At 37.6% G+C, this 12,554-nt stretch overlaps 1 protein-coding gene and 1 pseudogene across 1 annotated transcript in view; both read right to left on the bottom strand.

Moving 5' to 3' along the window:
- Positions 1-4,634: 4,634 nt before the first annotated feature.
- On the bottom strand, positions 4,635-11,510 carry LOC141552863 (ras-related protein Rab-11B-like; annotated as a pseudogene).
- Positions 11,273-12,554, bottom strand: part of LOC141556736 (serpin A11-like) — a 36,559-nt gene continuing 35,277 nt past the window's right edge. The window contains exon 5 of the mRNA XM_074291395.1: positions 11,273-11,800. Coding sequence (XP_074147496.1) covers positions 11,597-11,800 — 204 coding nt within the window. The 3' untranslated portion in view covers positions 11,273-11,596. The remainder of the gene's footprint in view (positions 11,801-12,554) is intronic.

Here is a 12,554-nt window from a genome sequence, read left to right as displayed (position 1 = left end):
TAGAAAACCTAGATATGATAGACCTCTGAGGAAATTTTAATAGAGTCAGAAAGGAATACACCTTTTACTCAGCAGTATATGGATTGACCATGCATTAGAACACAAAAATCTCACAATCAAATGCAGAAAGGAAGAAATAGTAAATGCTTCCTGATAAGACCACAATGCAATAAAAATTATGTTTAATAAAGGGCCAGGGAAAAATGGACTAAAACCCAATCGGAAATTAAATATGAACTGTCATATTTTATAAGATGGATATTTCTATTAGTATACTCCAGTTTCTAAAAGGGCATTTCTGATTTCCATTTAAAAATATAACAGATTTCCTTATAAAATCTTTATAGCTATAACATAATCAATATGCACAAAAATGAATCTTTCAATATATTTATTGGCATCATGCACACATGATAAAACTACAAAGGATTTATAGCAAGATGATATAATTTGTAGAAGAAAAAATATGAATGCGACTAGTGTACTTTATTTTAAAGTATTAGTCTGTCAAAAACATTTTTACTTAATTTGATGTTGATCTATATCCCAGTCATTTTGAGCTTGTAAGAGAGATATTCAAACTGTTATGGTTTCACATGTCTCTCAACTCCCATGCCCTAAGAAGATTTCAGGTAATATTTATAGTAATCTTGAACAAGGATTCTCTTAACATTACAAAATTGAGCAATCATGTCACTATTCCATTTCTTCTAGAACATTTCCCTTGTGGAATAGGTGGGTTCATTCTCATAAATTTATATCAAAAATCTAAATTTGATAGTGAAAGTGACTTGTCTCCTTTTGTGTCTAAGAGACCACTTTTCATGGGAATGGACCTCTCTAATTCTTTCAGAAGAAAGAAAAAATTGCCTTTTTTTTTTTTTTTTTTCTTTGGTATAGCAATCTGTATATCTACAACACAGAATAACCATGCACAAATCTAGGCATGCGGGGCTATATTTAAAAAAAGTTTGTACTGAACTGAACACAAGTGATGTGGAGAAGAAGAAACATATATGAATGAACAGAAAGGTCTGTACTAGCCCTGGCTTTCCCATGCAGACTAAGCCTGTTTGTGGCAGATCAATTACTCAGCAATGTCCACTATTGACCAACCTAACCACATCCAGAAATTTGGCCTGTATCAGGAAAACTCCTTATAGCTAGCTTAGACACCCTATCTGTACGTCTAGAGAATGAGTGCGGGGGTGGGGGGGGAGAGTGAGTGTTTTTGGTCAGTCTCCCCCCACCACCTGGTATACTTCCTCTTAGCTGCTGTTAACTGGCTCAGGGCCTCTGATGGCTTGCCACACTGTCACTCCAAAGAAAAGCATCTTCTGGGACAGTCCATGAGCTAGGATACTAAATCCCTCATAACTCAGGGGTATTTCTCAAGCCACATGGCTCACTTTTTCTGCCTTATGCCCCACGTGTGAGAAGTCTCTTCTCCCAGGCAATAACTTTCCCACACCTATTTGTAAGTTAGCTGCCAAAGAAGATCAGCAGGTAGCAGACTGAAGTATGCTACCAAAGTGGAATTGGGGATCAATAATGCCAAGGAAGAGATGGGAAAGGCCAACCCCAATCCTTAAGCAAAAGGCACCAGGTGGACCTAGGCCTGCTTGTCTCATGGCCAAGGCTCTATTCCTAACCTGGATCATCCAAAGGGATAATGAAAGAAGAGGCCAAAAAAAAAAAGCCTTAATCTTCATCCCCAGGCAAGAAACCAGATAGCAGCAGCAGGACCCTGAAAGAGAGCTGCCCAGGACAGGGTAAGTCATTTCACACTGCCCTGGAAAGTGGCGTTAGTGTGAAGGCTTCTTAAGCTGGTGAAACTTGAGAAATTTAGTCAAGGAAGTCATAACCAAGAAGGGTTTTCCAGAGTCTGTCTTTCCTTTCAGTGATTCTGGACCATCTTGAGAGGCCTGAATCCTAAATAAATAATTTGCCTGTGTTCCTCCCAGAACTATACCCCTGCCATAGTCAAAAGCCCATCTCTATCATCTTAGAAATTACAGAAAGGCAGGTTGAAACTAAGTCCCAATTTCAACAGTTGTTCCTACCCAGGGCCAGCAGAAGAAGTGGATTCCTAGAGTCTTGGGGAGTCCTGGAATGTCACCAAGTTAAAATTTTTACCAACTCATACTAACAAGCTCTAGTCTCAGCTCAAGCCTTGGCCAGATGGAAAAATTGTTGAGAGCTGGAATTAAATTGTTGAGAGCTGCAATAATTGCCTGCTATAAAGCTGAGAAGCAAGCCAAGGGACTTTGAACAAGGGGTATGGAATATACTGCTCCGACTTGAACTTTCATGTAGGCCCAGAGCAGGGTACTTCAAAGAAAAAAACAGCATCTCAGAGCCTGACTCCTTATTAAAGGAGGTGGAGTTTGTGACTCCAACAACATGAACGATTCTTGGGCAGCTCTTTCCCTCATCTCCCTTGACCAGAGATTATTTGCTTTCCTCTATTAAGAGCAAATTCCATGTAAATTTACAAGACCAGCACATTAAAAGTAGCCTAGGGATGACAAGGAAAAGAAACTATATTAAGGGGCAAATGTAGTGCCTACTTTTAAGCCAATACAATTCAGCCAGCAGGACAGAGACTCTGTCTCACCTTTAAGGCCAGTGAAAGCACAGATTCACTGTAGGACACACTCCTAAACCCCAATGGACTAGCATCCATTCTATTCCAGCTACTTCCAAAGAGCAGCAACACTGGTGACCTCTGATACCTTGCACTTCATGAGAGGAAGAGACTTCCAGTCATGGAAGTCACGGAGCAACTGGTGCTCCAAAGCTGGCAGCTGGCTGAAATTCAAGCCTGGGAGATTCTTCAATGAAATTCTTCCCTGAAGGAGAGGAATAAAACCAGGATCCTGGATACCTTCCTGAGTCTATAGGACTTTGAAAACTAAATATTCCAGAACAGCTAGTTCTCACACTTGGCAAGGATCCTAGGGACAACTCCAAAAGGTTATCAACCAACCTTGGGAAGATGTCTCTGTCTTTTACATGCACAATTGGAGGAAAAAACCCTCCAACTTATTACAAAAGCTAGCTTTCAAACAATGCATGAAATGTTAGTTCTATTTATCCCTGGTCACCCATTCAGGAGGGATAAATTGCACCACTAGCAGAAGCCAACCAAGATCCTAACTAGCAAAGGGGCTTGGGTAGGGTACCACACCACAGGTACACTACAGCCAATGTGCTCAGAGGCACAACTAAGCAGTCCTCCCTCTTCTGTTGGCGACTGGAGCAAGCTCACAGCCTGGCTGCACCATAACTAACTGATCTGACCTTCTAGAAAGTGGGAATGTAATCATGTTTCTCTTGTTGTATCAGACAGGGATTAGTAGTGGTCAAGATTGCTTGCTGAGACTAGTGGGCATCAGGAAAGTATAACTGTTGCAAATAGCACCCTGGCACTGAGGAAATGAGACAAGGGTGAAGGAATACGTTGCATACAGGAAATAGAATTACATATTTTAGTTAAGGTCAAGAAAAATTATAGCCCGAGAGTCAATTTTCAAAGAATAAAAGGATGAGGGAAAGGGTCGAGATGCTATGATTTGGCACAAATCTTACAAAATGTATAAAGAATCTATGTTTTTCTACAATAACAAAACTTAAAAACTTTAAATGCAATTATATACAAAACAGAGAATATTGCTTCCTTTGCAAATGGTTTTCAAGCAGATGGCAAGTTGGAGAAAGAGCTGTGGGCAAAAAGGAGGTTAACAAGGGTCTGCACAGGCTGGAGCTGGTCAGGATTCTGGGACAGGAGGGACAGGCCACAAAGGAAGGGCCAGCATTTGTTAAAGTTGAAGAAGAGGATTCTCTCTTAGCTGACAAACCATTCCATCATTTCAGCCTGCCCTTGGGCTCCTGGACTTCTGCCTTGAGCCAAGAAGTTCCCAATAATCACTTTCCCTAGGACCAGACCAAAAGGCTAACCTCAAGTAAGGTGGAAACTCTGGGAAGCATGTCAATGGCCACCTCACTATGGGTCTTCAGCCACCAAATGAGAACCCCAGTGCTCATCACAGGATCCCAATTGGACACAACAGGACATCTGAAGAAAAGATTTTTTTTCCCTCTTTAATTTCAACAACCTCCTTCCTTCCCTACTCCCCATATTCCCCAGAGATCTAAGGGTTTATGAAAAAGTTGGGCTAAATGCAAAAGCAAATTAATGTAGGTGTCTTTAGCCTTGAGGTCTTGGTTGGTCCTTCTCCTCCCATTAATCACTAGACAACCAAATGGCACTTCCCAGGGGAGCAGCCAAGGCTTATCCTCTGGGGGCAGAGCCTGCAAGACCAGGCCCAAAGTCAGCCCACTCCCCTGGGAGCCTGAAAGGGGAGTTAGGCCTACTTGTCTTTAAGAGACAAGTGATTATGCTACCTTTGCATGGTCAGGATACTGTGGCCATTAAAGTTATAACTCACCGGACAGGCAGTTCCTCTAATGCTGGTAAATGTTAGAGGTGATGTTTTTGGTAAACAGGCAGAGTTGTTGTTTGCCAAGTTCCTTTTATTCCTTTTAATCTTTCCTTAATGTTCAAAAATGGATGGTGGGAATGGGGGAAGAAACGAAGATGACAAAGAATCACAGAATCACAGGGGATAACTGTAAAGACGTGCACACACATTTCTAACTGAAGCACAACGAGGTAAGGGCAGGGGTGGGGGGAAGGAGCCTCTGGGCGCAGGTGGTCACAGATTCTGGTAGCACTGGAGTTTGTTGGATTTCTGTCCATTGGTAAGGGGAGAGGGGGACACTGATGTCTACCACATTGTTGCCAGGAAATTCATCATGTGCAGAGTGGTCAGCAAAATGCTTCTGGGATACCATGGGGTAAATCTCTGTGAGAATGTTCTTAAAGGCTTTTCACATTGGTTGAATTCAAGTCTGACATCTCAATAAAAGGCATTGTTTTTCTCTGCGAATGCCCAGCCCTCATCAGTGGGCACAGCACAGAGATGGCGCAGGTCACTCTTGTTCCCCACCAGTGTGATGACAATGTTGTTGTCAGCATGGTCATAGAGTTCTTTAAGCCAGAGTTCCACATTCTCATATGTCACGTGCTTGGCAATGTCATAGACCAACAGGGCTCCCACAGCCCCTCAGTAGTATGCTGATATGATTCCCGGTACTGCTCCTGAACAACTGTGTCCAAGATCTGGGCTTTTATAGTCTTTCTATCCACCTGGATGCTCCTGGTAGCAAATTCTACATGGATGGTACTCTTATTCTCCAAATTGAATTCATTTGGAGTGAATTGTGAAAGAAGATAGCTTTTCCCTACTCTAGAGTCACCAATCAGCACAAGGCTCTTCTGGTGGGATTCAGAAATTGCTTTTTAATCCATTTCTATAGGCTACCAAGGGGCTTTACTCATGGAATATGGAAAAGGTATTAGAGAAAAAAACATTTTTTCTCAATATTCCTGAACTCCTGTCTTCCTCTTCCTTTCTTTCTGCTGAGGCAATTGGAGTTAAAGTGATTTGCTAAGGGTCTGTCTTATAGCTAGGAAATGTTAAGTGTCCCAGGTCAGATTTGTACCCTAGTTATTCTGACTTCAGGACTGGTGCTCTATCTACTCTGCCACCTAGCTGCCCCATTTTCTCAATATTTCTAGAGAAAATAAATAGGAGGCTTTTTTTTTTAACAGCTTCCACTACTCATTATGGAATTTATTAGAACTGATAACTATAGAAACAATTTTTCTTCAATTTATTTTTGTGAATGAAGACAAGTTTTATATATCTTTCTTTTTAATATGAACATAACAAATATTAGCAAACACAAACCTTTCAGTATACAAAGAATAATAAAAGATCCTATATTAAATTGTAAATTTCTATCACATATAGTTTTTTCTTACAACAAAAGCAAAATTATATATAATTTAACCCAATAAAACAACAAAGTTCTCATGTTTGTATCCCCAATTTTTAAAGTTTCATTGATACTTTTTTTTGATATTGTCATTATCCATCAAATTTCTCCCCCCCTCAACCCCCAATCTTTCACCAATAGAACTTTCCCTTGTAATAGATAATTATAGTCAGGCAAAAGCAAACACTGCATCTGAAAATATATGTTTCACTTTGCCACTGCACTTTGCAAAACTATCCATTAAGTGTTGGAAAAAGTGCTTATCATTGAATCTTCTGAAGTCATTTTCACTTTTACAGACTTTTATAAACTTTATAATAGACTTTTAAAGTAATTTCACTTAAATTACTTGTAGTCATAGTATGTAAATTTTTTCTGGGTTCTATTTATTTCATCTTGAATAGATTTATATAAGTCTTCTTAGATTTCTCTGAATGTAGCTCTTTTGTAATTCAATTAATCAAGTAGACTTTATTAAGCTTCTTCCATGTGCTGGGCACAGAGCTAAACAGTAGAGATTAAAAATATAGTCTCTGATCTCAAGGAGTTTACAATGTTTTGATGCAGTATTATTTTATTACATTTATGTGCCATTATTTGTTTAGCCAATTGATGGACATCACTTTGGTTCCATTTTTTTTTTTTTAAACAACAAAAAGTGCTGCTATGAAATCTTATGTATACATGCATCCTTTCTCTTTTTCCTTAACTTTTTTGGAGGGAATTTATTTAGTGGTGGCATAGACAAAAGCTTTGGTGTTTTGGGTCATGGTTCCATTCCCCCCCCCCAAAATGCTTGGTAGACTACTTCATAGTTTTACCAACATTACATTTATGTGCCTGTCCTCTAACAATTCAAATTCTCCTCTTTTGTCATACTTGCCAATTTAAGAGGTGTGAGGTAGAACATGATAGTTATTACATATTTTTATATTTCTCTTATTTTTAATATTTATTTTATTTTTAAACTTTTATTTATTTTGTTGTATTTTTATTTTTATTTCATAATATTTCCCTTATTAGTGATTTGGAACATTTTTCATAAGATTATTGGTAGCTTGCATTTCTCTTGAAAACTGCTCATTTGTAGCTTTTGACCATTGATTTATTGCAAAATAATTCTTGTTCTTCGGTATTCATAGCAGTTACTTATATATCTTCAATTGTAGGCTTTTACCAGAGAAGTTTGCTCCAAGGATTTGTTTCCCAGTTAACTATTTTCTAATTCTGTTTCTAATTTATTTATGAAAATGTTATTTAATTTAATGTTATTAAAATTGCTCATTTTATATTCTATGATCATTTTGATCCCCTTTTTGGTCAAGAACTCTCCATATCTATAGATGTAAAAGGAATCTCATTCATTTCTTCTCTAAGATATTATGATACGACCATTTGTCATGAGTTAATTTGGAACTTATATGATGTGCAAAGTTAGTCTGAACATACTTTCTGTCAGTTTTTTCCATTTTTCAGCAGTTTTTGTTGAATATTGTTTTTTCCAGTAATCTAGATTTTTTGAGTACTTTACTACAGTTTGATTGCTTCAGGATTTTGTTTATCTAATCTGTTGCATTGGTTTATTCCCTAATTCCATCATACTAGATGGTGCAACTAGATCTTGGTTTTTTTCCCCTTTGCAGGCTGTACATTGCTGCTGTGATCCTGACACAATTCTGAATGGGGTAACTAGGTTCTGGTCCCTCCTCTTGTCCTCACTAGTAACTCTGGCCTTGGATAAGGAATTTGAACTGGCCCAAACTCAGTGCTGGCTTTGATCCCATCTCCATGTTATTGTATTAGCTGTCTCATGTCTGAAATGTCATTAAACATTGAGGATACTTTGATAGGGTAAGTCCAGAAAAGTAGTAAGGGTCTTTCAGAATCTTCTTAGGGAAGAGAAAAAAGGAGAGAAGGAACATAAAGGGCCCTTAGGATAGAGTTTTGGGTACACTTACAATTAAGGGGTATGATATGAATGATAAATCAGTGAAAAGAAGCAGTCAGAGATATCCTAGGGAGGTATTATTAACATGGAGCCCATGAACTTGCACACACACACATACATATATGTATATATTTTACACATGTGAATATATACACACATGATTGACACATTTAAAAAATTCATTTCATTTGTTATTTTATGTATTTTATTTTATATATTTAAAATTATTATTCTGAGGGAAGGTTTATTGGCTTCCCCAGATTATCAGAGATCCACGAAACAATAATGACTAAGAACCCTTAAAGGAAATATAAAGTAGTCATATTTGTGAAGATTATTTTAAAATTTAGCCAGGGATAGTTTTTAGCAGGTTATGACAAAAGTCCAAGAATAATTACATCACACTAAAGTGATAGCCATGTGAGTAGAAAGGACATGGATGTGAAACACATGTGGAAATATAGGAATATCAACATTTGACTGCTGACTGAACATGGAGTATAAAAACAAGGGAAGGGACTACCATGAGGCTAGAATTCTGAACCTGAATGACAGGAGCCTCAATAGAAATAATGAAGTTTTGAAGAGGGGTGAATTTAGGGGAAAGATGACAAGATGACAATTTTAGACTCATTGAGTATGAGTTGCTTGTGGATCTGCTAGGATTTGGAAGAGTACAAACAGAAGTTTGAAGAGTGCTAACTTGTACTGGCATTAGTGAACATGTTCTGCTGATTCTTGGGGTTCTGAAACTATTGGATTCTGGTGCCCTGGTTCTGAAACTATTGGATTCTGGACTATGCCCCTTGTGAGTGGGTATATGTGCCCCTATGCATAAATTGATGTCACTGTGTGGGAAGAGTAAGTAGACCCTTGAACTTGAACTTCTGCAAACAGAACAGGAAGATTAGGGCTGTCCATTGCCCAAAGGCCAGTATTGATCTTGTACCTGGAGGACATTCCGTATACCACTACCATTCTAATTTGGCTGATTCATTTGTTGAGTAACAAGTATTCTGCACAGAGTAAGTATTTTAGTAAATCTGGTGAAATGAATTGTTTTATCCCAGAGTCAAAGTCAACAAACATTTATTAAGCACTATGTTCCAGGCACTATACTAAGTAATAGGAATATAGAGGAAAGACATAAAATAGTCCTTGCTTTCAAGACCCACAATCTGAGAAAAGGGTACATTATAAAGGTCAGAAAGGTGTGTGTGTGTGTGTGTGTGTGTGTGTGTGTGTGTGTGTGTGTGTGTGTGTAGAGGTAAGTGTAGAGGTAAGTTACTTGGTGGAACTGGAAATAATCCAAGGAGATTTGAGTTTCCAAGTTGATTTTATCTTAAAGAATGATGAATCTCTGAAGATGATGAAGTCCAAGAAAGTAGCCAGAAAATGCAAGTTTTCTTTCTATATGCATCCAGGTGAGATCTTTCTGAAATCAGGAAATCTGAGGTCAAATTCACCTCTCATGGTTGTTATGAAGATCAAATGAGATAATATTTGTGAAGTGCTTTGCAACCTTAAAATGCTGTTTATAAATGTTAGCTTTTATCAATACATCCCTCTTTTATCTAAAAATAATTAGCTGAGTGAAGCTGAAATGACGAAGCTTCCTCTTAAAGTTTGTGTGAAACACTCAATAAAAAAATCATGCTTTAACAGGAATACACCCCTCATTACTTCTCTGTCAGGATTTCTTTGAACTTCACTTTGCAACTGAGGAAGTCAGGCTGACTTCTCAGTTCCAACAATAAACTTCTTTTTGCCAGTCTGACTTTTTGGGTTTGTAAATTCTTTTACAAAGGACCTGTGCTGACCAGAAGAGGTTCCCACAACTCTCTGCCCTGTGCCGAACCTCATCAGCTTGTCCCTTTCAAAGGACCTAGTCCCAGATCTCAACAAGCTGGTCTAGGTGATAAATGATGCTAAATCTTTGCATTTTGTAGTGAATCATCTGATGTTAGGTGGTGATAATGAGCTAGAGATTCAGGGACCAGCTTTCAGGTGTAGTCTTATTGAGAATTATCTTTAATGTCTGCCTTCTATTTCTATTGTCTTCTGTTTGTTACATCTGCTTTGTTCTATGGGACAGGATCACTTATCATAAATTAGAAAAGGCTGTCACAAGCCTCTTGCATATAACCAGTTCTAGATATGTTGACATTAAAATTGTATCCATTCACTCGGTATTCCTTGTCTTACTAAAACCTTTCATGGGAGCCTTCAAACCCTCTGTGGAAAAGAGTTGTCTAAACCAGGAATTCTTAAACTTTTTCCACTTATTACTCCTTTTCGCCTGAGAAATTTTTATGTAACCCTGTGGTATATAGATACATAAAACTGGCACACAAATCAAACTGTAATGCCAGAGAAACTGAGAAAGATAGAGATTAGAGAATATTTAATAATTTATTAAATGGATAGATTTACTGGGGCTAATAGATCCATGGTTTGGTCCCAGGGCTGAATGAGACTATTGTCTCCAAGAATCCAGCAAACAATGTGATTTTTAGTCTTCTTACACATGATTTTTACCCTGCATATACCCTGCAATATACTCATATATATACTCTGCAATCCAATGACACTATTTTCCTTACAGTTCCTTGAACAAGACAGTACATCTTTAAACTCTGTGCATTTTCATGAACCCCTCTCCTTCCCCCATTCCTGGAATTTTCTCCTTCCTCATATCTGCCTTTTGTCTTCCCTGGCTTCCTTTCAGTCTCAGGGAAAATCCATACCTTACACATAATTATACATAATTCCTGATCTTCCTTGATATTAATGTCTTTTCTCTCTTGATTATCTCCAATCTATCTATAGTTATTTGCATGTAAACCCATCAAAAACCTTTGTTTTTTTTGCCTTTCTTTGTATGCCCAGAACAATGCTGGTGGAAGCTTAATAAATACTTTTTGATTGGCTGACTATGTAAAAGGATTTGAGCACGAATATAATCTATTTTTGTTGTTTGTTCTTTATCATAGAAGAGGACCATGTATAATCTGTAGAAGAGGATATTAGGATGAAGGATATGATAGCTCTCACCAGATAATTCAGAGACTGTCATGGTGAGTAGAGATTACATTTCTTTTGTTTGACCTCATATGGCAGAATTAAAAAACAATGTTACAAAGAGGAAGATTTCAAGTTGATGCCAGAAAAAGGTTTCTAAAACAATTATAATTAATCAAAAATGAGTTGGCTTACCTTGAGAGGTGGTGTGTGAGAGAACTTCAAGCAGAAACAGGATGACAATTTATGGCATATTTTATAATGGGCACTTTAGGCATGGGTTAGAATAGATGATCATGGAAGTTCCTTCTGACTCAAATTCTGTGATTCTGGGACTAGGTGGTCTTTAAGATATCTTTAGTTCTATATTTATGATTTTATAATAAATGAATGATCAAATCAATCAATAAGAATTTATTCAGCTCCTACTACAATTCAATTACTATTCTAGGAACATGGCTGAATGAATGAGAAATTATAAAGTGTGGTAATGGGATGGGATAGAGGAAGGGGCACAAACAGTGTCAATGACCATCAGACCACAAAAAGTTATATTTTATGTCCATAAAATTTCTAAATGATTTTTAGTATTACTGTTGTTGATATCATTGAAATATTTCATACCTGTGAGTACCATGCCTACTTCATGCAAGAAAAATCAGAGATTAAAAAAGCCACTGACTTTACTGGAGATGACTCCCATTCTCCTATCTCTTACCAAAGTCAATTTGCAATTGGGGTTATAATTTTTCCAAGGAAAAGTAAACTCTGGGCAGACACTTCCCAAATCAGCAGAAGGAAGGGCCTGTCAAAATGGACAGTCAGTGGAGAGTCTTGGCTCAAAGTCTCAGACTGAGATAGAAAGGTGGAGGTGGCTGCTGCTTTGGTGCCTTTTTCATTCATGTCCACAGCAACTCGGTGTAGTACCTACAGGTTAGGGGAGATAGTATATAGGAAATAAAATTTAATTCTTGGTCTGGGTGATGATCTAAAGTCAGATAATATATGGTCATATATATATGTATATACATATATATATATTTAAAACACAAATAAGAGATATATCCATATATGCAAAGAGATATAAGAGAGATATCCATGATATGGTGGAAAGAGGACTAGACTTGGAGTTTGAAATTATGAGGCCAAATCTCAGTTCTGCCACTTAACAATGTGAATGGGCAAATGTCTTTAATCTTAGTTTCTTCACCATAAAATGCAGGTGTTGGATTATCTTGGTTTCTAAGGCTACTTCCCATGCAAAATGGATTATGATTTTATGAGTGACTAGGAACTAAAGAATAGCTGAATTAATGGATTAGGTCATATAATTTAGAGCTGAAAGAGACCTTAAAACATCTTATCCCTTTATTTTACAGTTGGGAAAACTGAGAGTCAAAGAACAGAAGTCACTTTCCTGAATTCACATGAGTAGGAAGCAACTGAATAAGAACTCAAGAATCCAAAATGTAGATTGGAAATTCCTGATGGCCTCTTCCAGGATATTATAATTAAAACAACAATGGGCTTTGGGTTCCCACAAGAGGAAAGAAGTCAAGACACAAATATCACTTTTGTGACAGAGTTTTCATATTATCCAGCAGTGATGGCTGTGAATATAAGTGTTTTATGTTGTGCTGTTCAGAAAATCAGAGAAGTAGGGAATCATCTTGACATAGGG

This window comes from Sminthopsis crassicaudata, chromosome 2, assembly GCF_048593235.1.
Source record: "Sminthopsis crassicaudata isolate SCR6 chromosome 2, ASM4859323v1, whole genome shotgun sequence".
Lineage (NCBI taxonomy): Eukaryota > Metazoa > Chordata > Mammalia > Dasyuromorphia > Dasyuridae > Sminthopsis > Sminthopsis crassicaudata.
Note: the sequence above shows the minus strand (reverse complement) of the source record. Positions and strands in the feature narration are given on the sequence as shown.